This window comes from Thamnophis elegans, chromosome 3, assembly GCF_009769535.1.
Source record: "Thamnophis elegans isolate rThaEle1 chromosome 3, rThaEle1.pri, whole genome shotgun sequence".
Lineage (NCBI taxonomy): Eukaryota > Metazoa > Chordata > Lepidosauria > Squamata > Colubridae > Thamnophis > Thamnophis elegans.
The window spans coordinates 98,077,094-98,104,586 of NC_045543.1; the positions used below are offsets into that span (position 1 = coordinate 98,077,094).

Here is a 27,493-nt window from a genome sequence, read left to right on the forward strand (position 1 = left end):
ACTACGGAGCAGTGTACTGGAAAGGTATCCGGTGCTCCGAGCAGGCTCCGGTACGCCTGTACTGGGGCGTACCTCCTGGAACCCACCACTGAATCAATTGTACTAGGACCAGGAAATCCCAAAGGTAGCAATTTGAAAGATGCAAGATATTGTTGTACTTTGCCAAGAAAATTATATGGATTTATCCATGAAATCATCAGAAGTTGAGTTCAACTTGAAGATGGCCTTACATACAATTTTACTATGAAACACACCAGTGGAAGATAATTAAAGGTATAGGAAACTAAACACCTACCACTAGAAGAAGGGAGAAAACTACTATCTATTTCTATAATTCTCTGGATCTGAGTCGCTGAAGGCAGAACTAGTATTAATACCAAATATATAATAAAATTGAAGCAATCAAAGCTCAATTACAGAACATTAATATTCAGGAAAGAGTTAAAACACTATTTTTCCACAGAGCCTTCCAGGAATTGTTTTATTATGCTGTGGTTGAATTAGCTGATGATTATCTGGGAAATGATCATTGCATATGATGTTACAACAGATTATTTTGTTTTTATTGTGAGATTTTGTATGGTTTTGAATTATTGTATAGGATAAACAACCCAAAAGCTATGGATTTCTTTATTTTCAATAATCATAGACTATCCCCATTCCAAGACTCTGGGCAGAGTACAAAAAAGATGTATAAGAACAGAAGATATTAAAAGTTAAAGAAAAAATATGCAAAGATGGAATGGCTATATTAAGTCAACTATGACCAAATATGATTTCATTGATTTTTATGATTTCCAAATTTTTCATTGACTTGAGAAATATTAAGGAAGAAAGAGTGTTGCATATTTCTCCAGGAAAGCAGATTCTAGTTTAAGTGGTCACTACACAGAAGGCTTGTCATTTAACCGTGGTCTGTGGCCCGATCCTAGCCCACAGCTCATTCAGTACTGGGCTGCAGAAGTGGTGGGTAAGTGCATGTGTGCGCACAAAGCTGCATTTATGAAAATGGCACATCCACACAAAACCATTCCTTTCCCTGAGCTGCCTTTGCCTGTCTGTCAAGCCAGAAAGATTGGCGTCCACTGATCTAACTCAAGTTCTAAGCACTTCCTGCAAGAGGATTCTCGACAGACCTTCTTCAGGTGACTGGACTGAATAATTTTGGGAAGGCAGTATCCCAGTATAACAGCATATACACTATATTGCCAAAAGTATTTGCTCACCTGCCTTTACTCGCATATGACCTTACTGTACGTGACATCCCATTCCTAATCCATAGGGTTCAATATGACGTTGGTCCACCCTTTGCAGTTATAACAGAAGAATACTTCTTCTGGGAAGGCTGTCCACAAGGTTTAGGAGTGTGTTTATGGGAATTTTTTACCATTCTTCCAGAAGCGCATTTGTGAGGTCACACACTGATGTTGGACGAGAAGGCCTGGCCAGTCTCCATTCTAATTCATCCCAAAAGTGTTCTATTGGGTTGAGGTCAGGACTCTGTGCAAACCAATCAAGTTCATCCACACCAGATTCTGTTATCCATGTCTTTATGGACCTTGCTTTGTGCACTGGTGCACAATCATGTTGGAAGAGGAAGGGGCCAGCTCCAAACTGTTCCCACAAAGATGGGAGCATGGAATTGTCCAAAATGTCTTGGGATGCTGAAGCATTCAGAATTCCTTTCACTGAAACTAAGGGGCCAAGCCCAGCTCCTGAAAAACAACCCCACACCATAATCCCCCCTCCACCAAACTTTACACTTGGCACAATGCAGTCAGACAAGTACCGTTCTCCTGGCACCCACCAAACCCAGGCTCATCCATCAGATTGCCAGATGGAGAAGCGCGATTCGTCACTCCACAGAATGCATCTCTACTGCTCTTGAGTCCAGGGGCGGCGTGCTTTACACCACTGCATCTGACGCTTTGCATTGCACATAGTGATGTATGGCTTGGATGCAGCTGCTCGGCCATGGAAAACCATTCCATCAAGCTCTCTGCGCACTATTCTTGAGCTAATCTGAAGGCCACATGACGTTTGAAGGTCTGTAGCGATTGACTCTGCAGAAAGTTGGCGACCTCTTTGACTATGCGCCTCAGCATCCACTGACCCCACTCCGTCGGTTTACATGGCCTACCACTTCGTGGCTGAGTTGCTGTCGTTCCCAAACACTTCCACGTTCTTATAATACAGCTGATAGTTGACTGGAATATTTAGGAGCGAGGAAATTTCACGATTGGATTTGTTGCACAGGTGGCATTCTATCACAGTTCCACGCTGGAATTCACTGAGCTCCCGAGAGCAACCCATTTTTCACAAATGTTTGTAAAAACAGTCTGCATGTCTAAGTACTTGATTTTATCAATTCCTGTGGCCATGGAAGTGATTGGAATACCTGATTCTGATTATTTGGATGGGTGAGCGAATACTTTTGGCAATATAGTGTATGTCTCTGTTGATGATAACCAGCACTTTGAATAAAACTGAGAAACCTATTTTTAACCATTAGAGAGGCCACAAAATTGAGGCAGCATATTAGCTGTACAAATAAATAACTGAATTACTTTGTAGTGATATCACTTTTTCAGTAACTTTATTTTTGCTATCTGAACATTACTACTGCTCTGACTTACTTTTACATTTTTTAATTCAGTGGTTTTATCGCATCTCATTTTAAGCCACCTCATTTTTAATGTTATTTTCTATAAAAACGAACAAATAAAAAAATAAAAATTCACACATTGAAATCTTGTTACTTAAAACATATTATGATGGTACTTTTCTTATTAAAAAGGAAATCTGTTTAATATTTTTTGCTGATTTGAGATACATTTAGGTTTCAGTACACAAATAATTTAAAAAAAATGTAATAAAGCAACAACAACAACAAAGACCAATAGTGAGGTTATGTTATTTATAATAATATGTCCTCCACACTTTTTTTTAACTTTTAAATTAACTTTGCATTAGAATTTAGCAATGGATCTTTGTTGTTCCAAAAGAGCAGAGAGAAAAAAAATTAAAAATACATTTTAGCTATATCTGGTAAATAATACTATTACATGTAATGTAATACATACATTATGTAGCATTACATAAAATCACCTCTCTCTATATATACAGAGAGTTTTATACAATTTTATAGATTTCTAAAAATTGATTTATGAAAATCAATTATAATAATTACAGTATATGTATACTGTAATATATATTAATGTAGACGTTCCAAAGCATATTATACTCTTAAAAGCAAGATGCGGATATTAAATTAGATAATTCCTGCCATGTATATTGGTAGGGCTGGACTATATCCAAATTAATACTGTATAACACAGAACACATTTTTAAAAAATATATCCCCTTTCAACAATCCCCCAGAATGATATAATTATTTGGTTTACAAAATTCCACTTTTTGAGAAAAACAAATCTATTTCAAAATCATTCCACAATCGAAAATAATATTCCTTTGACTCACATATTCATATTACAAATGACAAGCCAAATTGAAAGATACATTTATTCCTTTTCCTTCCAATGTATGCATAACATCTCTTTGAACAAGAATTATACTATCACAATGTGAAATGTTAAAATATTTCAGTTTAGAAAAAAAAAATCTTCTGTAGCAGATTAATGAGAGCTCATCTCTTCCAGTGGCACGCTAGCTTTCTGGTTTAACAAAAATGAAATAATCCATGCAGGTACAGTTGCTATTACAGAATTACTACCTCTAACCTACAAGACCACCACATTTTTAAGCACGATGTATAGCCTTACCTGGCTACTGCCAGCAGTTGCCACAATGATTTCAGCTGCTCCTTGACATTCATTTTGCCTTTCAGATTCATGCGAACTTGCACCATGCTTGCTTGGAGTTGTTCTCTGTTAATGCAAGAATTTCTGGCATTATGCATAGAGATCAAATACACTTCATCATGCAAAATCTTCTAAAAACTGAACAAATCAATGCAGTAGTTTTACATGCCACCAAAGTGCACTTTGCATTTTATAATCCCCAGTCTCAATAATTAGCTCTCGAGACTGGCTGCCTAAGCAAAACTGCAGAATGAAAGTGAAGCATGTCCTCTGAGGATTATAGCTCTAGAAGACAAAGGATCTGCTGTGAGACACAAGACACCATCTTCCACCAGCTGTGCTCACATCACTTTCAGAAATGTAACAGAATTAGAACAAGCTGCTTTGTCACATGATCTACGCATTTACTGGAGGCTACAACTAAAGCAATAAATATAATACAAATAAATATTGTCATGAAAATGTACACAGAACTTCAGTTTAAAAAGCATTTTTTAATGCTTCAGTTATAGGATGACCTATATTGAAGCATCCATTTTAACAGCAAAAATAGATTGTCCCTACTTTAGCTTCCAATTAGACATGCAAAACTATCAATTTTCCCCTGGAAAAAAAAGCTCACTAAATTTATAAATAAAGAGTTTATAGCTTCTTTATTTATAAAAGCAACATTATTTTTTTAAAAACCTGACTGAAATGTAGAATAACATATAGAACCTATTACTGCTCAGAGCTATTTATGCATATTTTATGGGGACATCTCTATAATACAGGATTTTAAAAGCTCTCCAGCCCCAAGCATGCTAAGCAAATGATGCATGCACAATCCTTTCGATGTGTATGCCACATTGTCTTCCTGCTTACTCTCTTGTAATCCCATTCCCTCCAATGAAAATAAACACAACATTAATTCCCTTCTTGTTAATTGTCCCAGGGCTGGGGTGAGCATTCCAAGGAGTTTGGGAAAAAGGAAAAGCTGAAGTAAAATCCTAAGTGCAGTCATGGTCATGCGATGTCTCACTTGATCAAATTGCTGATCCTGGTTGTGGTTGCTTTGAAGGATCTTCTATCACAAATGATTCTCTCATGTTATGACCCTATTTCTAAAAGATTTTAGTAATCATTCCATCTCCTTTTAAACCTTATTTGCATCTATAAGATCACTTTTATGTTTATTCTTGAGTATTCCTGCAGGTTTTCCTGTAATTTCATCTATCTTCCTTTAAAGGTCTCTACTTTCCTTCCCCAACTCCTTTTTTTGTTATTATTGCCATTATTGCCATTTTCTTGTCTTATCTTGTTTCAAGTCTGTACTCAGTTATATATTCTGTAGGGAAAATGGTAGACTGACCACAGGTAAGTGAATTTTATCTTCTTTTGATGCAGGGATTTATTGGGGGTGGTGGGGTGGGGAAGAGAGAGAGAATGTATGCTTACTCCAATAGTTACACCTTATTTCCATGTCTTTGAATTGCCAATACTTTCTTAGATTTTAGTTAACCTTCTGTCCTTGGTTGCTGTTCCTGCCATGGAATGCAACTGTTCTCTTCACCTCATCCTAACTCCTAGTCATCTCAGATTTGGGTGACCTGGTTGCTGGCTGGCATTTTCCAAATTTTTTAGCCAAGTCTCTGGCTGAAGTTGCCATTGTGGAGTGTGTTTTGTGTGTGTGTGTTTGCAGTGTCTTGCTGGGAGGAAGGAAAGCTGCTGGGCTTGATTGTTGTTTCTAGCTCTTATTCTATTGCTGGATTCTAACTTTTGCAGTTGTGTTGTTCTTCAGTGCCAGCAATCATCAACCAAATGCTGTATCCTTTCTCTGGCCCATTAAGTATAACCACCAGAGGTGGTATTTCACCCAAACTGGTAGTGGAAATCGCGGTGGGCCCATGCACCGGCACCGGCTCTATGCTGCCCTATTCAGGCACATTTTCAAGCCAAAACGCATGGGTGTAAGGCTGAGTACATGTGCGGACGGGGCGAGTGCATGGACAGGGCGCGTGCAAGTGAAGCATTTGCGAACCAGAAGGGAAAGTAAATGAATACCATCCCTGATCACCACAGTAGTATTTTGTTCAGTCCAGTTTTAGTATTCCTGCCTTTTTCATAATTTCCCTTTCTTCCTCCCTGGTGAACAATAACCAGAATCTCCTCCCAAAACATCTGCTTCCAAAAAAAAAAAAAAAAGTTTATCCTTGGATAAACCTGGAGCAGAAATGCAGTCCTGCTAATTTGGTTGCACCAAAATCTCACGAAAAAGTAAAAAGGAAGGAAAGGCTCACACTGACTGTTATGAGGCCCTTTGTCCACATACTTATCCATCCATCTTTTCTTATTTTGATAGATGCAGAAAGGTATTTAAATCTTTTCCTCTTTAAAATTTTGTGAATAATTCGTTTAGTTTTCATAATGTCTGTTCCTACAAACACCCAGGTTCTCCTCTTAAACTACTTATATTCTTATATTGGTCTTTTATTTTTACTGCATGTTACATAGGGTGAAAGCAAATATGCTCAGTTAATATTTCAACCTGTAGGGCAGTTCTGTTCACTTCTCCAACAACTCTGCAGCATACAGGGACTGCAAAAACAGGAATCACTGGATGATAGCAAAGAAGTTGTACTATCTATTAGATGCTTCCATCCAGTGACTACTAAAAAGTTTATACTTCATATGGTTGTTGTTGGGGCCCAGCAGGAGCCATTGGAGCTGCCGATAGACTCCGATAGCGAGGGACCCTATGAGTTGGCTCTGGAAGATGTGGAGGACCCTGGGCAGGGTTCAGACTCTGAGCAGGGATCAGAGAGGCTGGTTGGCCACCAGGAGGCGCCTGAGGCATGGAGCAGTGGTGAAGATCAAAGGGAGTTTGTCCCTGATGACAGGCAGAGAAGGGAGGAGAAACAGAGGCAGCAATTACGGAGACAGACTCATAAGAGATAAGCAAGCCCAGGTGGTTGTGGTTTGGCTCCTCCCAAGAGAATATATAAGAAGAGACTTTGGGAGGAGAGCTTTTGCAGGACACAACCGTTTATACCAAGCTGGAGAAGCTTTTGTGTGTATTGTATCTCTTATCTGTGGGAGTCTAGGTTGCTGCCAACATCTTGTCTGTGAGTAATTACTGTGAATAAAGCGTGGCTAACAGTAAGCTTGTGTCGGCGTTACTCATCGGACGGAGGGGGGTCAGAACAGGTTGCCTTACTATTGTGTGGTTGGCAGCATGTTACAGCTCCTTTCTGAGGAACTCCAAGGACTGAACATGAAGAGTACAAAAACCAACATAGGCCTGATTGCTTTAAGGTAATTCAAGTGTCATTGGCTTTGAGGGCTTCCACATGCTGATACCTGAGTATTGTAGACATCTGATCTTCTTATGGGGATCTGCTTTTCTCTCTTCCTTCCCCCTCCTTTTCCTCCCTTCCCTTTTGTTCTTACTTTCTACTTCTTTTTTCCCTCCCTTTGGCTCTATTCTGGTGTATTAATTAGGTTAGGAATTACCACATACACAGCTTTAAGACAAGCTGTTATCTACTCTTGAAGCGTATACACATTTGGACTTACATTTGAAGTGTATACACATTTGAACAGAAGATGGTACACGAGTCAACTGTGATTTAGTGTTGAATTTATCAAAGATAGTTACAGCTATCCTGGTGCTTTTAAAAACATCTCATTGCTGTTCTGCTTGGTTCATCATAAAAGAATATTCCTTACTGTTTAATAACATTGGTTTCTTCCAATACTAATATTTATTTTTTCTCTACTAAAATCAGACATTATCACTTATTATATTCTGCAGATAAAAGTTTTAAGAACCCAGGATTTCCCTGAATTTTAAACTGTAGTCAATAATGGATTCAGTAATTGTATGGAATTACAACTCCTATCCTTGGTAAAATCAGATTTATTGGGCCAAAAATAGTATACTTCCTTTTAAAATTATTTTTCTAATAAATATCTTACTACTATCATCCCAAAATGATAAACCTAACACCACTCATATAATGCTGTTATTCCTTCTCATTTTTGTTCTTTTCCTAGGTAGAATCTAGAACTACTAAAACAAAATGGGTCCTTCATTTTTAAAGCAGACAATACCTGGTTTCAAAGGAATGAAATGCCATGAAAGTTTTACTGTTGTCTATTAATTTTAATCTGAGCCCAAAAATATAACTTTAAAAGGAATGACTTCTACATAGAAGTACAATTCTTTGTGCAAAATTTTACAATGAAATCTCAACAATTATAAACTTGTGTACTTCCTGCCCGTAATATATTGTAAGTATTTATTTATTACATTTATTACTCGACAAATAACCCTCCGCAGTGGGAGTTCACTAGCAGGTTCTACCAGAAAATCCACAACCCTGAGGAATAATTCAGAGCCAAGCCATGTATGGCCTTAAAAATAAAATCAGGATTTTAAACTGTTGTTAATACAGGGCATGGAGCATTAGCTGGAAGCTACATATATCTGCTGTACTAGTCATCAACTAAGTGTTGATATTGGTGATTTTTAAAAATATCCAGAATGAGATATGCATTCTAGCCTAATTACTACAACTGGGACGTCTGTATGTTGTTTTAAGTCAGAGGCAACTTTTTAATATTGATGCTATTGATGCTTTATGTGATTGATCATGCTATTAGTTGCACTTTATATAACATATTAAAGAAAAAATAGGACACACACATTTTAAATAAATATCTTGTATGATTGAAACAATATAATACTGGTATGCAAAACATTTCAAACCCAAAACATATTTCAATTGTTTATCTTTTGAGCTCAAAACAAATGTTTAAAAAGTCTGATATGGGGCAGTTTTGCACTTAGAACATTTTTAAGATAGACAAAACAATATCAGTTCAAATTCAAAACTGGATTATTTTGAGCTCAAGATGAGGCATTTTGACACCATCATAATTCAATATGACTCAGCTGCAGTTTAGCCAGAGCTAAAAGACCAGCATAGGTTACTAATTATTTCTATTGAACATGCTCAAAATTCTGTTAATTCTGATTATTTGTTTTAATTCCATTGATGTCTGAATAAACAGCAAAAAAAAACTAACACTAACCTCTGGCTCAGCAACCTGGGATTGCAATAGCTGTCTTATACGCAGAATATCTTTCTCAATTTGTTGAATTCTAGCTACTCGCACCTGAAACAATATGAAGTTTAAGAACTATTACTTATTATTTCCACTTTAAAAATTAGATATGAAACTGACAATGTAAAAGTTTCCTACGGTGTAAAGCTTGACTCAGAATATTTATTAATTAAATTTGTTTGCTACCTATCTTGCTTTGAAGTGAATATATTACTACCGTATTTATCGGCGTATAACACGCACCGGCGTATAACACGCACCCCCCATTTTAACACAAAAATTTGAGTAAAAATTTTTTTCATTAAAAATAAATGACTTGGAAGCTCGGAACTTAATGTTGGATTAAAATTTATAACATTAGAACATGAATTATAACATTAACTCCTCTTAAAAGGCAAATATGAAATGAAAAAACACCTCTTTGAGCAAAAAAACTTAATCAGAATCACTGCTTTTTGGAAAACCAAAAACCTCTTCCTCATCTTCACTTGTATCCTCAAAATCAAACTGAGCACTGCTTTCACTGCTTTCACTGTCTTCATAGATCAGTTCGTCTTCTTCCCCATCCAAAGCATTGCTTATGCCACATTTCTTAAAAGAGTTGATAACAATATCTTCTTTGACTGCGTCCCATGATGTTTTCACCCACTGACACACTTTTGAAATGCTAGGTCTTTTCATTCGCCCAGAATTTGTAACTTCATGTTGAGTTTCATCACACATGTATTTATTCCACTCTAGAATAAGTGTGAAAGTGTCGCTAAGTGTGAAAATGGTTGTTAAGTGTAAAAAATGGTAATCAGTCACTTTTTTCAATGCCATTGTAACGTTGGTCACTAAATGTTTTCCCCCTCCTCGAGACACCTCACTTCTTCCTTCATTCCTCTTGCTTATCTATCTTCACCTTATCCATCTTCTGCTCTTTTCTTCTCTTCCTTCCTTTCTCCTTCCATCCTCTCTTCTTTCCTCACTCACTCCCTTCCTCCTTTTCTCTTCCTTCCTCCTTCCATTCTTTCAACTTCCTTTCTTTTACCTATCTATCTTTTCTGTCTTTCTGCTCTTTCCATTTCTCTCTTCCTCTTCGCTTCTGTTCCTTCCTCCTTCCATCCTTTCACCTTCCCTCCTTCCTATTTCTTCCTTCCTTCTGCCTATCTACCTTCACCTTTGTCTTTCTGCTCTTTCCCTGTCTTCCTCTTTCCTCCCTCCCTTCTTTCCTTTCTAGTTCCATCTTTTCTTCTTTCCTCTCTCCCTCCCTTTTTCTTTCTTCCTTCCTTCCTCCTTCCTCTTGCCTATCAACTTCATCCTCCTCGTCTTTCTGCTCTTTCCCTCTCTTCCCCTTTTCTTCCCACCTCCTTCCCTCTTTTCTCCCTCCCTTCTTCTTTTTCTTCCTTTCTTCTTCCATCTTCCTCCTTCTTTCCATCTTTTCTCCTTCCATCTTCTCCCCCCTCCCTTCTTTTCCTTCCCCCTCCCTCCTTCCTTCCTCTCCTTCCCACTCTCTCCTTGGGAGGGGTTGGGGTTGGCAGCAGAGACCAAATAAAGTCAGAAAATCTTATTAAAACTTTCCTATTTGTTGGATTGCCTTGCTGCGAACTTATAAACCAAATCAGGGAAACATTTTGCAACCGAGCCTGCTGCAAGGAGAGGCAGTCCTGCCCCAGTTTTGCAAGGAATGAGAAACGGTGCTTTAAACCGAAGCAACTGCAAGGAACCGCAGACAGGGAAAGAAAGAAAGAAAGATCCTTGTAGCACAAAACCCACCTTTGCATGGTTGTGAGAACATAAACAAACAAACAAAAAAAAGCACAGCGTCCCTCCGCCCTCTGAATAGGACTCAGCATGACTCCGAGCCGGGCAGGGAGATAAGCACCTTCATTTGCATTCTCTGAGACCGTGATGCTTTGCAAGCCCCGGGCTTTTTGGAGATTTTTCCTTTCGTGCTTAAATAAAAAGAACGGGACTTCTTTAAAACGCCACAGCTCTTTCAGCCTAACAAAAATGCAATCTCTTCCTTCGTCCTTCTCCGTCACTAACAGCTGGGGGCTCAGAAATCGGAGTGAAAAGTCAGTCCTCCATCTCTTCCCTCTTCCCGGATTCACTCCGAAGTTTTAAATCTTCCTTCTGTGCATAAACACTCCCTCCCTCTCCCCCTCCCTCTCCCTGTATCTGTTTGTCTCTCACTCTCTGTGTGGCTCTTTACCTCTATCTCCCCCCCTCCCTCTCTCTGTCTCTCTTGTCATTCTCTGTGTGTGTCTGTCTCTCTCTCTGTCTCTCCTCCCTCCTTGTGTGTGTGTGTATGTGTGTGGGGGATCCCTGCCACCGCGGATGGGCTCCGGACTAGTGGAGCCTCCTCTTCCTCCTTTTTAACCAGGCGATCTTTGGCTGCTACACAATCCCAAGGTTTGCAGCGCTTCAGAGAAAGAAGGCATGCGAGAAAGCCCCCCCCCCCCCATCCCCGCTGCCTGAACATTTGAATGAAGGAGGCTGCAGGCTCCTTTGTCCTTGGCTATGCAATTTTCTTTCGTTCTCTGCTGCCCGAACGAGTGAATAAGGCAGAGGGAGAATGAAAGGAGATTGCGTCCCTTCTGTCTCCCAGTTGCTCAGAAAAGCAACTGTGGGAAGGTCAAAGTATCCATGGAGAGCGAGGCTGCTGCCGGCCGTTTCACCTTCAAGGTGAAACGGCTGGCAGCAGCCTCCCTCTCCTGCGGCCAGCGTCCGTTTCAGTAGGGAAGAAAACTTCCTTTCGCCTTCCCGGGCTTCTGCCGCCCGGCAGAAGCCCCGGGACCCAGTCAAATTCGCTGCGCAAGGTGAAACGGCTGGAGCAGGCAGTTTGGGACCCGGCGTATAACACGCAGTATCGGCGTATAACACGCAGGCAGGGTTTAAGCTTGCAATTTTAGTTTTAAAACTGCGTGTTATACGCCGATAAATACGGTATATATAGAAAGGAAGATAATTCTGAATTAAGACAATCTTCCAGACAACCAGGAGGGCAAGAGAGGAGGAAAAACACCTCCATTAGGAAAACACCTTTTAAAAATTAGATCAATGTTCAAATGTTCTCTTCCTACAATATAACTTAAGGTCTCTTATTACCAGCTAAAACTAATCCTACAAATGTTTTTCCCCAAAAAGGACAAAAATATGACAAGAATTAAATAACATGTCATTGAATTGTAACTGCTGATTAAAACTGTCCATTTATAAAATTAATTGATATAACATAAAGTATTCTCTACCATATGGTCCTTCTAGCAGAAACAGGAAGGAGGAAAATGTGTTGAAGATAAACAAGCAGTGCTTGATCTGTAATGGAGCCTGCCCATTATGGAGGCAAGTGATGACAACTGTTAAGTGAGACAGCTTTGCTTAATGACCCTTTTTTTTCCAAAAGTTTCCAAGATTTTTGCTGCCTGTCTGATTCCCTTGAAAACTCAGCCTCTGCTGTCCTTTGGTGCCCACATTTGTGCTTTAGAATTTTTTTTTAAGAGATGAACTTTTTCTCCAGCACCTCAAGGCAAACAAAGTGCAGGAAGCGTTTCTTTGCTTCCTTGCTTCCTTTCCTCTACTTTTCAGCTTGGCAGTGACTCATCAAGGTAAGTAACGTACAGATTTTGTCACCTTCTTTCCAGGTATGCAGTAAATTTAGCAAATTAAATGATTAATGGATCAGGATTGGAGGACAGAGATGAAGAGTTCAGTTTCAGCACCTAGCTGGAGGTGTGTGTGTGTGTGTGTGTAAAGATCAGCAAATCTGTCCCTTCATTTCTTGATAAAAACAACCATTTGCTGAAGGACTACAGGGGCATATTGCGAAATAAAGATATATTAGATTATAGAACAGCCATAACATCCTTAATCTTTATTAGGTCTTCTTGGAGTTTTTCTTGTTAGCTAAATAATAACAATATGTACTACATATTAGATTAGTTCAGATCTTAAGTTCATCTGCAGTCCTTTTATTGTCCAATGTTCTTTTACAATCCATGTGAAGCAAACTACGGGTGATTCAAAAATATCCTTAAAAATGACCTGTTTCAAATTGTCTAATAAGATTGTCATTCTTTTTTTTTCCCTGAGCATAGGAATCTGCTTAGAATCATTTGGCAGATGAGTCTAATAATATCCTCCTTTATTTTTTATTGCTGAAAGATTACTGATACTACATTGTGTAGTATCTATACTATTTTATATTTGAGTCTATAATGCCTTTTCATTAGTTAAAAACAATTGACCTCAACTCTTATCACACCTTTTAGATACAGGATAATAAAATTCAGGATCCTTTTTGAGACTTCACCTTTCCCCAAAAAGAAGGACTAATGTTCACTCTGACTATAGATTCCATAGACTCATTTTTGGGTCAATCCTGTCATTCTTCCGTATGAAAAAAAATAAGCAAGTAAACTAAGAAATCCAGTGGCTCCTTGATCTCTCTTACTGTACATATGTCTCCTGGTTTATCCCTCTTTGGTAAGAAGAGTGAGAAAAGGAATTGAAAGGAACAGATAGACAAAAGCACTAAGCAGAGAAAGATTGTGAAACTTTGGAAGCAGATGCATAAAGAAAAATAAGCAATGTATTTTACTTTTCTTTGAGTGAAACTGTGCAGTCAGTTCATACTATGTCAATATTGTGTTACATTATATTCAATACCACTGTTTCTGTTCTCAGTTGTTTTAAGGATAATTGTTAGGTTTACTGCATAATTATTAAACATATCATTTGAAAACAAAGGCACTTTCTCAAGCAGCTTTAAATACACAAAAAACAGGTACATCTTTGAATTGTTGCTAAATTGTTACTGAATTGATGTGGAGAAGAGATTACCTGTGCTCTCTTCTCCATGTCCTGACATGTACCAAGTTGTTCTTCCATGGCAGCTCTGATCTGTCTTGCCTCATATTCCAATTGCCTTCTATTCATGTCAGTCTGCAATGAAAACTAAAAACATAGGAAATACAATAATCCCAATTAAGAATAATGCTAATATTCTGAAGATAAACTGAAGAAATTTAATTATGTGAGTCTAATGTTTATAAAAGTTAAAGTTAATTAATGTCATTTTTCCAATATGGCACACAGATAGAGAAAGACTGAGAAAAATCTATAAACATATGAAGTTTTTTTTTTAAAAAGTATTCCCAATATATTTCTGTAGACTTTAGTCTTGTGCTAAAAAAATCTGAAACAATGACATATTTCAACTGGTATATTTTGATTTAAATAATACTTTTGTGTGTGTATAGCTGTTACCACTTACATTTTCAGTAAGAGGAAGACTATCTATCCTTTTAGTCAAATTCTGAAGCTGAGCATAATACCAGTCTTTTTCTTTTTCTTCCTTTTCAAGCTCAGCAAGCAAAAGAGACCTAGAGATGAAGAAACAAGTATTTATCATTTATTATTCTACATTAGCTAATATATAGCAGGTAATACTTATACAAGTGAATCATTTTTCATTTTCATAATCATCCATGAGCTTCTCTAAGATGAGCCAGTGAGGTTCATAGTGCAGAATACAGATTTAAATGTAGCCTCACTTCAATCCAGATCCAATATTGTATCAGTTTTCCTTACCCCATTCTCAACTGAATCTTGCCTCATCTTGTACTACCTTGATTTGAGGTTCTCTTGATAGTGCTGTAGATTTATTTGGATTGATACATTCGGATTTGTTACCTTAACAATATCAAATATGTAGTTAGGGAATACAAATTTGAAAATTAGAAAAGGCTACCTTGAATTCTACATTTTCATACTGTCTTTTTATCTACAGCAGGGGTGCCAAACTCGATTTCATTGATGGCCGCATCAGGGTTGTGTCTAACCATGAGAGGCAGGGGTGAGTGTGGCCAGGGTGGCCGTGGCCAGCTTGATGTCACTCGTGTTGAGGGGCCCTGTGGTGGCCCAAGCACTCTGTCAGCAAAAATGGGCTCTTGAACTCCATTTCAGCTGCAATGGCTGCAGGCAACCCTCTGCCAGTGAAAATGGAGTTCGGGAGGGCCACATGTGGTCTTCCAAGCTCTTTTTTCTCTGGCAGAGGCTCTGTGGGCTGGTCCTTTGCTGTTTCCAGGGCAGCCCTGTGGGCCAGATTTAAGCACCCCAGGCCTTGAGTTTGACACCCCCGATCTACAGTTTAATAACTTGTTATCTTTCAAGTGGAAGATAAAAGATGTTTCACAGCTGCTCAGAATTTCAACAGTACATAATATTCATACTTATTCAGCATGTGAAAAATCCAGAAAATGCCTACATTGACTCTGCTGGTGTGTCATTTCCCACCCCACCCCACCCCGGACAAAAGCCCTCTGGATTTCCTCTCTTCCAACCTCTCCTTTTCTCCAGAACCTCTGGAAATCACCCCAAAGCCTTAATCTTGCAGGCTTCTGGAGCCTCAGAAAATTGTGTAATTGTGCACAGAAGCACAATTAGCTCCGCATCAAATTCACAGCATCCAACTTAGATGAACTCTATTTATACGAGAAGCTTCACTAATATAACTTGAAACATACATTTTCAAACTTGGGAAAATTATAAATAAGATTTCTTCAACATGCCAGACAGATATAAATATTTTTGTGTGGTCTACCCATTCCGGAGGAAGGAAGGAAGGAAAGAAGGAAGGGAGGGAGGGATACAACTAATTTAAAGTTTCAGATTGATATAAAACATATATCTGAAATTTAAAATTACCTTTCTTTCTCTAGTTCTTCTAGATAACCAGTGCTTTCTCTACTTCCATTCATAAAACCTCTTCTGGGAAATGATCCCATGGGAACAGGGCTGCATTCACCTGATCGACTGGAAACTGATCCTTCTCTGCTTCCGTATGAACGCATGGATATCTTTGGCCTTAGCTTCACTCCAGGGAAGTTATTGCTATCCAAATTCAGTTCTGAGCAGAAACAAAGAAAACTATTGAGTTAACAAGAAAAAAGTCTTATATGATTTTTTAAAATTATGCCATTCCCTGTTCAGGTAAGCAATGTTACTCAAAAGGCAGAAAAAGAATATAGGTAGTTCTTGACTCACAAACATAATTGAGCATGCCCATTATGGTAGGAAATTGTGACAGCCATTAGGTCAAGAGCCCACGTGATCTTGTCACTCACAAGCCCTCATTCCTGCTTTCCTAATGTGATTGTTAAACAAATGCATGGGTTATTAATCGGAGGTGCCTCACGAACCTCAGAGGGAGATCCTAGAAAGCGCATAGGCCCTGCCCAAGATCACTCAAGGCCTCCACCAACCCCTGGGGCATCCTGTGCTCTGCTACTTGCTCAATGGGGTCCCCACAGGCCTTGGGCCTGCTTTCCATCCACTGGGCCCCACTCTCTTCCTCATCCCGCATGAACCAATGAGCATTTACCTTTCAATGATCTCTGGAGCTTGGGTTAGAAAAGGAGGACAGGCCACTCCACTGCTGGGCTGTGTGGCACAATGAAATGGCAACATTATTTTACTGCCCACAATTCAATGCAGAATGCAGCTGCAGAATGCTGTGGAAAACTATTCCATTGTTGAACTACACAACATGATCCTGAAACACCCGCCAGTTTCCGTGTGGCCACAATTCAATGCAACTACTCGGAAAATGGCAGTCTCCACAAGGATTTTACCAAGCAACAAATCAATGGAGTGGTCTGTTCTCCTTTCTTAACCACTCTTCAGATCTTTGAAAGATAAATAAGAAGGGGGTGGGGGCCCAAGGTCTGCAAAGATGCGGGAGATAGGCAAGGGAACACTGCAGTATGCATGAGGTTGGCTATAAGGGTGAATGACTATGGGGGAGTGCTGGCATCTATAACTTTGGGACTGATTTGTAAAGTAGTTTTGGGGGATCTGCTATTAACAGTCGCTAAGCAACCGGTCATACTTTGAGGATTACCTGTAAGAAATAAACAACAACAAACCCTCAAGGAATGCAGTAAGAGAAAATAAAAGGAAAATAAATAAAATCTAGTTTGCCCCAGCATTATCTTTCTATGCCTTCCTGTCTTTGAAAACAATCCTACCATTTCCAGGCACTGGCGAAGTTATACACTGCTTTTTTTCTTTAAACACTTCAATATTCATCTTTCTCTCAACCATTCTGTAATTTGAACACACATTTTTTCATTCAGCACCATTCTTGGCCCTCTTTTTTATTCTTTTATTATTTCTTTCTAGGTACCCATTTGTATTGCAAATATTCTTAACAAGAATTCATTCCCCACACAGTCACCTTTCTTCACACTACCACTACCCTTCTTTGCAATTCTTTTTATTCTTTTTTATAAACTTTGACAGATTATTGAAACAGAAATCACATAAGAACACTGTAAAGATAATATTACCACTACCTTTTTTACTAGTATTTTTATCTCTTAAAATTTCTCCAACCATTTCTCCGTCTTTAGTAAATATTCTATCAAAATATATCAATTTATCTATTTGTTCCAGTTTGTCAGTAGTTTGGTGAATTTTTCCTCCAAATATAAAGATAAAAGTAGGCAATAAATCTTATACCTGAAAATAAGACCCACCCTGAAAACAAGCCCTAACCTGATTTTTTGGGGGTGGGCTTAATATAAGTCCTACCCCAAAAATAAGCCCAGGGGAAAGGGCATGGCCAGCACAAGAGGCAGCAATTGAGGGGGCCCCCATTGATGTCAGACAGCAGCCAAAGCCTGCTGGCCATTGGCACAGTGCAAATACCAATAAGTCTGAGCCTGGTGGCAGAGGCGGGGAGAGAAGACAGGTGATCCAGACGTGCTGTGTGGCTGCCTGACTCAGAGGAGGCTCATGATAGCAGGTAGAGGCAGAGGCATGGGGTAGGCAGGTGATACTGATGCCCCATGCAGATGTTTGCTCAGCACAGCCATAGGCAAGCCAAGAGATGGTGGGACAGAGTGAGCAGTGTGTTGGGATTGCCTCTGCCTGGCTCTGCTGTGCACTTTTCGCCCAGAGGGAGATGAAGCTTTGTCTGCTTGCAAAGGGGATGCTTTGAAATGGAGCTAATCGTTCTGTTTCAAAGCATCCCCTTTGCAAGCAGACAAAGCTTCATTTCCCTCTGGGTGAAAAGTGTTTGGGCAGCTACCTGGTCTCTTCATCCCACTGTCTGCTTGCCCTCGACCTCAATTGAGGCCAAGATCTCAGCATGCCCTGGCCTCCACCTGCCCTGCCAGGAGAGCGAAGAGTCCCTGTGAGGCTAGCAGCAGCATGGGCAGCCATTTGGTAGCCAGCACGGCACCTGCCACAGCTGAAAAGTATCCCAGCAGCACCTGGGCCAGCAGGAAGGGCGGATGCAGGCCAGGGGTTGCCAAGAGCTTGGCCCATTGCAGCTGCAGGCAAGCAGACAGTGGGACGGAGAGGGCAGGGCCCGCAGTAGCTGTGCTCCCATTCCCTTCGGCCCCCCTGCACTCACTGCCTCCTGTCCTTAAAAAAAAGAGACCTCCCTGAAAATAAACCTGCGTGCTTATTTTCAAGCCCCAAAGAAAATAAGACTGGGTCTTATTTTTGGGAAATATAGCAATACTTCCTAAAGACATAATATTTTCCTACTAAATTAAAATTAGTGTCAATTAGGATTAGAATTATTCAGCTCTTTTCCCTTCTACTAAATAGTATTTTATTAGGAATCTCACAAAAGATTGTGAAAAATGTTTTCAAGTTGCAAGAATGGGAATCTATTCAGTATTAAATATGTCTAAACACATAAACTTTGTAAGTATGAAAGTGAAATTGGCAGTGTTTTCATATTTGAGTGATAATTTGAGAAACTTTTTTTTTGGGGGGGGGGGAGGGAATATATCTCTGGCTCACAATGTTCACCCTGGCAGAAAGAATTCATGGAAAATATATGCTTTGCTAACTGGTGTAGCCTTCTTCCATTTACCTTTAAGACGTTCCAGCAAATCAATCTGACCAGATGAAGCCATTGCTTCATCTTCAATACTTCCTTGCAATTGCTTCAATACCTCCTGGAATATAAGGAATGGTATTATTTAAAAAAATTAAGCAAGAATGAAATATAAAGGTTACTATTTTGTAGTGTACCCACTTTCAAATACATCTTTTGAATTAGGTAAGAATATGTACAGAATTATTTTATTTAGAATGCGGAATTAGATAATTGAAAATGCTGCACATCTTTAATTCCCAATAGCTATTATTTATTTTTAAGTACAGATTGATATTTTTTTCAAGAAATGTATATATGATATCTTAATACTTTTACAACTTGTAGTGTGTACATTAGAATAAGCATTATGCTTTTAGAATGAAAACAGATGAATTTGTGTGCATTTCAATAAAAAATATTATGAAATTCTATTGATGTGTTAAAATTAAAATCATTGTACTCAATTGCTAATTAAAATATAATAGAAAAAGCAGACAGTAATGGGAGCGCTTAGATTTGGAATTATAGTTTGGATTTTAACTTGATGTTTTAATTTATGACATGAACACATGTCTCCTTCATGTCTATGTTAACATATGATAACAGGACTTCAAGATGGCCAGCTATTCGATTCCCCTCACCAGTTTTAGTTAACATTTTGATTATGTCATAGGATGTTGAAGGCACTGAGCATAACCTTTTTTGGTGCTTTTAAAAATATTTAAAAATATGAATTCATAAAATTCTTCATTCTGTTTTGTCCACATAAGATGCAGCTATCAATCAACATTCCTTGTATCATAGACCATTCAATTCCTATGGGTACCTTAATTTTAGAAAAGATGTTTCAAAAAAGCACAGCTGCTTAGTGATCAAAAACTATTTTGGGACCTTTATGAAGAGGCAGCCCTACACACATCCCTAAATGATGCACTATTAGTAAGTAAAAGTAAGCTGTGATAATATACTGCATGTTGACATACATTTTAATTTCTTTATATATGCACTGTGTTCTCTTCCTGTTATGCATATGATTAGCAGATTTAAAGTCCAAAGCACATATTTCAAATCTGATGTCTCATTCCTGATGCTGAACACCTGGTCAATTAAGTAGGGAACCAATGGGATCATTTCAAAAATTGAATTACATCCATGCAATAATTTTTCTATAAAGTTTGCTTGGCTATTAATATTTATCTCATGTGGATACCCAGTATTATCTTCTATTGAAACAGCGTTTTGCTGCCAATATTTCAAATCTGGAAATTTGGGGTGAAATTGCTTAATAAATGGTTCAAGTAAGACAAGAGTATATCCTGTTAACTCTTGCAGAACAGAAATAAAAATTCAGAAAATCACCACAGAACTAAGCAGTGATTTTAAAAAACCCTAATCTTTTCTTGTTACAGAGCAAAGCTTATGATTCAATACTACATGACTAAGAAATTTGGGATATGTTTGTCTTTCAGTTACCAAACCACCTTCTGCCTTCTTGTCAACTTCAGAATAAAGAAAGGTGAGATGGAGATTATAGTGTAGTTATAATAGGTCCTTATATCGATTGCTCAGTTCTTATTTCTGTGTTTTTAAAATTAAAAGGGTTATGTTAAATGAGTACTTGAAACTCTAAGGAAGCAAGGAATGGCAGGCAAAATCAAGAATGACAGATGCCCCTGATAAAGAGAAGGGCAGAAAAATTGACTCTGAATAGTTTCTGTCACTTCCGCTGGCTGAATTCCTCCTCCCCATCACCTCACCATCCATATGGATACAAATGGTGTGTCTGTGACAACCAAAACCAAAGTTAGGCAATCTGTTGTCAATTGGAGGAGGATATTTAGAAAAATTGGGGAAGGGCAAGGTCTATTTTTATTGGAACAGTAAGATTTGACAGTTATATCATGAAATTAAGTGGGTCTGGGATTTTCTGGACTAAGTTTTGGATGTCTCTTTTCTATGCTTGTTGTGCCCAATTTAGGGCCTTATAATTTGATTTATATGTTTGGAATGTTTGGAATGTTTATTAACATTTATAGGCCGCCCTTTTCCCTGAGGGGACTCAGGGCGGCTCACATAAAAATCAGGAAGGGGGAATACAAACAATGACATAGACACATATAATAAAAAATAATAAGCAACATTCATTCATCATTCGGGAGGGGCGGCTATCTTTGTCCCCAGGCCTGACGGGCTAGCCAGTTCTTAAGGGCTGTGCGGAAGGCCTGGACGGTGGAGAGGGTACGAATCTCCACGGGGAGCTCGTTCCAAAGGGTCGGGGCTACTACTGAGAAGGCCCTCCTCCTTGTAGTTGCCAGCCGGCACTGGCTGGCCGATGGAATTCGGAGGAGGCCCAATCTATGAGATCTAATTGGTCGCAGGGAGGTAATTGGCAGAAGGCGGTCTCTCAGGTACGCAGATCCACTACCATGCAGGGCTTTATGGGTGACTAGTAGCACCTTGAAGCGCATCCGGAGATCGACAGGTAGCCAGCGCAGCTCGCGGAGGATAGGTGTTATGTGGGTGAACCGAGGTGCACCCACAATCACTCGCGCGGCCGCGTTCTGGACTAGCTGAAGTCGCCGGATGCTCTTCAAGGGCAGCCCCATGTAGAGCACATTGCAGTATTCCAGCCTAGAGGTCACAAGGGCCCGAGTGACTGTTGTGAGAGCCTCCCGATTCAGGTAGGGTCGCAACTGGCGCACCAGGCGAACCTGGGCGAATGCCCCCCTGGTCACAGCCGTCAGGTGGTGGTCAAAAGATAGCTGTGGATACAGGAGGACTCCCAAGTTGCGAACCCTCTCTGAGGGGTGTAAAATTTGACCCCCCAGCCTGAGTGATGGAATATTGGTCGAATCTTTGGGAGGGAAGCACAACAGCCACTCGGTCTTTTCTGGGTTGAGTACAAGCTTGTTAGCCCTCATCCAGTCCATAACGGCCTCAAGGCCTCGGTTCATCACGTCTGCCGCTTCATTGAGTTGGCACGGGGCGGACAGATACAACTGGGTATCGTCCGCATATTGATGGTATCTTATCCCGTGCCTTCGGATGATCTCTCCCAGCGGTTTCATGTAGATGTTGAATAGTAGGGGGGATAAGACCGAACCCTGAGGCACCCCATATGTTAGGGGCCTAGGGGACGATCTCTGCCCCCCCACTAACACCGACTGCTTCCTATATTAATTTCAGCAACGGAAACAGAAAAGGATGATTAACCATAAAGGCACAAAGGATGCATTAAGTCCTGAACCCAGTGGTTGCTCACTCCGTATATGCACCCAGATCATTCTATATTTTCTGGAAGAGTTGTCTGGACTATTAAACAGCCCTTAACACTTTTGATAATCTCAGATTTCTATGTAGATAGGACAATACATTGTTCTGCTGAAGATTCATCCTCTTAGTCTGAAAATGAGGGCAAGTTTGAAGGTGAGAAAGTTTGAAGGTTCACTACAATCTTTATGTGAAGTGCATCAATCAAGAGTTTCTTTACACTTTTCTGTATGCAGAATATATCTTCATTATGAGCAGTTAATTGCCTTTCACATCAATGTGAATGCAATCACTGAGGTCTCTTGGAAATTATAGAGTTATATTCAGCTAATGTCATCATGCAGTATGCGTGACAAAATATTACTACAGTGAGCCAAAAAGCAGGCCAGCCCATGAGTTTAATCAAAATGCTTTCTATTATATTTTTGCATTATGGTGCCTTATATTTGAAAACTTACTACAGTTCAGCATCCAATAGAAAAACAAAGCGATATTTGTCTATTGTAAAAGATATTAAAAGGTAGAATTGAAGTGTAACTTTACAAAGTCAGTACCTCCAACTCAGTGGCTTCTGAATACCAAGAGAGAGAAAACCCTCAGTGCCCAGAAATATTTTTGCCATGGAACTTTCTTAGTGCATTGTGCAACTATATGAGAAGGCAGACAGACAGACAACTTCACTTAGACTCTTCCGTTTTTTAAAGCCCTGTTGATAACTTCCTAACTTGAGTACCTAATCCATTTAAGCATCGGCTTCCCAGCACTAGCAGCAACTAAGGAGGGAAGTTCGGGGAGAATTTGGCAGGGGCATACCTACATAAAATAACTAAAGAAATATGTTGTCATTCTCTGTTCTCGGTAGTATTTCAAATGGTTAATGCTGAAAGACAGACTGTGAGATACTATGACTTAATCAATTTCTGAGAGTTTGGAGCCTGACCAGAATATAAATTGGCCAGGGAGGTCTTCATTTAAACTATAGAGGTCTTGTTTGTAGCTCACCCAACCACATGGAATCCAGAGGAACCTTTGATATGAGTGAAGGGGGTGGTGACATTTGGGTACTAGGCTACTGATATTGATAGGTCAACATCATTAGCTACCAGGTGATGTTAAAGTTGCTTCAAATTATTGCATGTGTCTGGGGGTATTGTTCTATATAATAGGCAATACATTCATTCCACTCACTTCAAAGTTTTCTAATCTGTTTATGCATATTTAAGTAGGGCATAAATACACTTTTATACATAGTACTGCATGAATAAAAAAACACTCCATGCTAAGTAGTTGCATTTAATTTACCCTAGTGTTTGGCAAGACTATCCATAACTTACTGTTCCAGGAATATGATTTTAAAAACCAGCAGAAAAAGCAGACATGCCTTCATAAAAATTAAGGCTCTTGGTGCTCTCTGAGCTTGGCTGTTTTCTTGCAGGCGTTTTATTAGCAAACTAGGTAACATCATCAGTGCTAGCAGGAAGTGGGATTTGCTTTCATTTTATATACTAGTAGTTTGCCCTGTCAGTATTGGTGGAAGTGGCCTTGGTGGTTTCTTGGACTATTATTGTTCAGCTAACAATAAACAGCAATCCAAGTAATTGCCAAGATCACTCCACCAATATTGACAGAGCAAACCACAAGTATATAAAATGATGGAACAGGCTACCTGCTTCAGACTACCCAAGGCCTCTGCTGACAGATACCTCATGCAATTGCTTCCTCTCCCCCATTCTACCACACCAGATTTTCACAAGAGGCCTGTGGAGACTTACTTACCTTTTGAGTATATAGTGAGCTGTCTCCTCTCCAGCCTCTCTGTTTCTTTGCTTGCTACCAGCGAGCAGTGAAAGCAGAGGGAGAGCAGGATGAATGTGCGGTGCTCGGCTTTATTGACTCACTGAGACTGTCTGCCACTTCTGGAGTGAAAGGTTTTGGGGGCCATGATCTCATGTGATTTCAGGCACCCATCTGCTTTTGCAGAGAATGGGTGCCTGAAGTCCAATGAGATCAGGACACCCAGAGGCTTACAGCAGAAGCCGAATTTGCTGCCCCAAAGCCTTCCATTCGGCGTGCAAACGCTTTACCATGCCGAGCCTGAAAACCTTTGGAGGAGACTCATCGAGGCTGCCTGCCATTCCAGAAGTAGAAGGCAGCCTCAGTAAGTGAGAAAAGCTGAGCAGAAATAGAGAGGCTGGAGAAGAGATGGCTCGCTAGATCCTCAAAAGGTAAGTGAGTCTCCACAGGCGGGATTGTGTTGTAAGTACTTGGGGGGAGGGTTATGTCGCAACTTCAAAAGGTCACAAAGTGAACTGTTGGGGATTACTTGTACTTTCAAAAATGTCATATTGCAAAGAAATTTAATCTTCGACTTCTACAATATTCCCTAGAATCCCTTCATTATTAAATGATAAATTTAAAGTTTTGAGCTTCAAGGTTTGAAAAGTTTTTTTTAAAAAGCCAATGAGGCTTCATACAGTCCTACCAAACTGGGGCTTAAAATAATGTCTGGAATAATTTACAAAGAGGAATTCAGGAGCCCGCTAAGGCTGCTTCACTCCTGCCGAATGCTGCGACTGATATACAATGCTAAAAATATAGTCCTCAAAGGGAAATTAGATATAAATTTTAAAACATAGAAGCTGCAACCCGAACAGTACCTATACACAAGTTACTCAATTCCAAATAATTCTGGGTCTTCCCTGGAACACACTTCAATGCCTTTCTCAGTGCAATAATTCACTGAAGATATAATCAGACAACTTTTACACACAGAAGATGCCCTTGATGTCTCTGATGAAATTGAAACCTTAGAACATGTTTTCCTAAGGTATAGATTTTACAAGGAATTTATCTCAACCTAAAGATACAAAGCACGAGCAAGCAGCTCTCACCATTAATATGGTACAATTGCCAATTATTTTAAGAAATTGTATTATATGGGTATTAAAAGTTGTGGGAATATGAACACACACACACACACACACACACACACACACACACTCACGGTCTGATACAACAGTGTTTTAAAAGGGAAAATCTATTATCTAAAAGAGCAAAGCTCAATATCCATTGCATTATGGGGAAAATCATAGAGCCTTGCAATCCGAACCACAATCCCAAAATGCTTTTAAAGTAAAATTATTTCCATACCTTCATATTAGATGCTTCAGTTTCAAGTTTTGTAAGATGATTTGAATTATCTTCCAGTTCTTGTCGAAGATTTGAGTTCTCCATTTTTAACACCTCTACTTGTTTTAACAACTGATCATATGACACTGCAGCCATTCTGGGCTACCCCAGGACCTGAAAAAAATAGAGAATAAACATTTGATTTCCTTTGGTCCAAGAAATATATCATGATTTTTTTTTTAAAGGACATTACTTCCCATCTAAATAATCTATCATTGCATTTTTCATATATCGTAAAAATGTCTTGGAACTTCAAGTAATTCTCTATTTAAGTAAAAAGTACAGAGCATATCTTCTTACTTTCAACCCAGAGTTGCCTGAAAGATAAAAGCTATATACAGTAAATGTTTTAAATAAACGAACTCTTGAATGCCTTTACTTCAGAAACAATAACATTTAAGACAGTATCAAAATATTCATCAATGAGGACTTTCCAATTCAAATTTTAGTATATAACATGCATTTCCATATAGACTAGTATGCTTGAATTCATTTGCAAAATAATTCAGAACCAATTAACATTCTGTAATAAATAGATAAGCCCCTTAGTTCAATGTAAGCCAGACTCAATTTCTCACTGTGCAAAAAGGGATGAAAGTGAAATATTAAAGTTCACAGTTAGCTGAGTTTGCAAGAGATATCAAAAATAAAAAAAGACTACCTTAAAAGTAAAAGTAAAGTCAGAGAGGATGTAGGTTCAGTGTGAGAAAATAGTATGAACTGATAAGGGGTGATGACCAGAAGACAAAACTGCTGAACTCCTATTTTATGCATGTCTTTTTTCAGAACACAAATAGAGCTCTAGTTGGTCATTCTGCCACTGAGAGAACAAAGAAGCTGAAATTTAGGACAGGCAAGAGACAGAACTAGCTAATTTAAAGAAATTCAAGACTTCAGACCAGATGTATTAGCAGTAGCCCTTGGTTTCTGACAGCAATTGGAATAGGAATTGCCATTGCTAAGTAATGCAGCTTTAAAGTACAATGTTATGTGTCTGCATTGCTTCGTGATGGCAGTTTCAGCAGTCTCAGTTGCCTTTATTAAGCAGGGATTGTGTCTGTCATTGTGAGGACTTCATGTGATGTTTACTTCCAACTTCTCTCTGGTTTCCCCATTGACTTTGCTTATGGGAAGCCAGCAGGGAACATTATAAATCGTGACTGTTTACATGACTGTAGTAATGCTGCAGGGGCTGGAACGCTGAGAACTGGTTGTAACTAGCACTCATTCAGCACTGTTGTAAGTTTGAACAGTTGCTGAACAAATGTTCAGATCACAAGGTCTTAACCTCTATACCCTCATGATACAGAAGAAACTAAAAGAAGCAATCATAGGAACATTTTTAGTAATATTTGAGAACTTCTGGGGTACTGATGAGGTCACAGAAATCTGGAGGAGGGCAAATGTAATCCCAATCTTCACAAAAGGGAAGAAAAAAGACACAGGAAACTACAAGTAAGCATGATATTTATGCTGGACAAGATTTTTTAATTTAAAAGATGATCAAGCAGTATGTTTATAAACAGTTTGATAGATGTGCTACAACTAGTTGCAGTTAGAATGACCGTTGGCTTATCTGAACGGTCATTCTCTGGGCTCTGCGGGAGAGTCCAAGCATGGGCCAAATTCAGTCTATTTGCCCAAGGACTGAGTTGAAATTCTTAACCACACCTCCTCTCCTCATTGAGTTTCAGTTCAAAAACGAAGGCATAGTATATGATGGACTTGTTCCTGATGTGTCCTCCGGATGTCTCCACAATCACATACTCCGAGCAGCCTGAGACGCTTGATAGATAAGGAATGAAAAGAGATCCCAGGGCGGGGTTGGACTCTCCCACAGCGCCCAGAGAACGACCGTTCATTTAAGCCAACAGTCATTCTCCTGTGTGCTGCTTGGAGAGTCCAAGCATGGGACATACCCAAGCTATGAAGTCCCAGGGAAAGCAACATGATTGTCCAGGGTGCGCGGAGTCGCAATAACCCTTTGCAACACTCTCCTCCCAAAAGACGCCTCTGCTGCAGCATAGGAGTCAATGCGGTAGTGCTTAATGAACAGAGTCGGAGACGACCAGGTAGTCACTCTGCAGTTCTCTTCCACAGGAGCTTGTGTTGCCCACGCGCCTGTGGTGGCGGCACTCCGTGTGGAATGAGCTGTGAGTCTAGGTGGTACTGGTGCTGGTAAGCCAGTTTAATACAAGCCCTCAACCTGGACCTTGCATCC

General features: G+C 39.5%; 1 protein-coding gene across 5 annotated transcripts in view; it reads right to left on the minus strand.

Annotated features, from left to right (window-relative positions):
• The window catches only part of APC (APC regulator of WNT signaling pathway), a 92,435-nt gene that overhangs the window by 25,574 nt on the left and 39,368 nt on the right, over positions 1 to 27,493 (minus strand). For 3 of the 5 annotated variants that reach the window (XM_032212634.1, XM_032212631.1, XM_032212632.1), the window contains exons 3-9: positions 25,234 to 25,386; positions 18,808 to 18,892; positions 15,624 to 15,825; positions 14,191 to 14,299; positions 13,758 to 13,871; positions 8,898 to 8,981; positions 3,783 to 3,887 (exon numbers count right to left, since the gene is read on the minus strand). In XM_032212634.1, coding sequence (XP_032068525.1) covers positions 3,783 to 3,887; positions 8,898 to 8,981; positions 13,758 to 13,871; positions 14,191 to 14,299; positions 15,624 to 15,825; positions 18,808 to 18,892; positions 25,234 to 25,368 — 834 coding nt within the window. In that variant the 5' untranslated portion in view covers positions 25,369 to 25,386. Of the gene's footprint in view, positions 1 to 3,782; positions 3,888 to 8,897; positions 8,982 to 13,757; positions 13,872 to 14,190; positions 14,300 to 15,623; positions 15,826 to 18,807; positions 18,893 to 25,233; positions 25,387 to 27,493 lie in introns of those variants that run through there. The other 2 variants (XM_032212635.1, XM_032212636.1) reach the window with 2 other exon arrangements.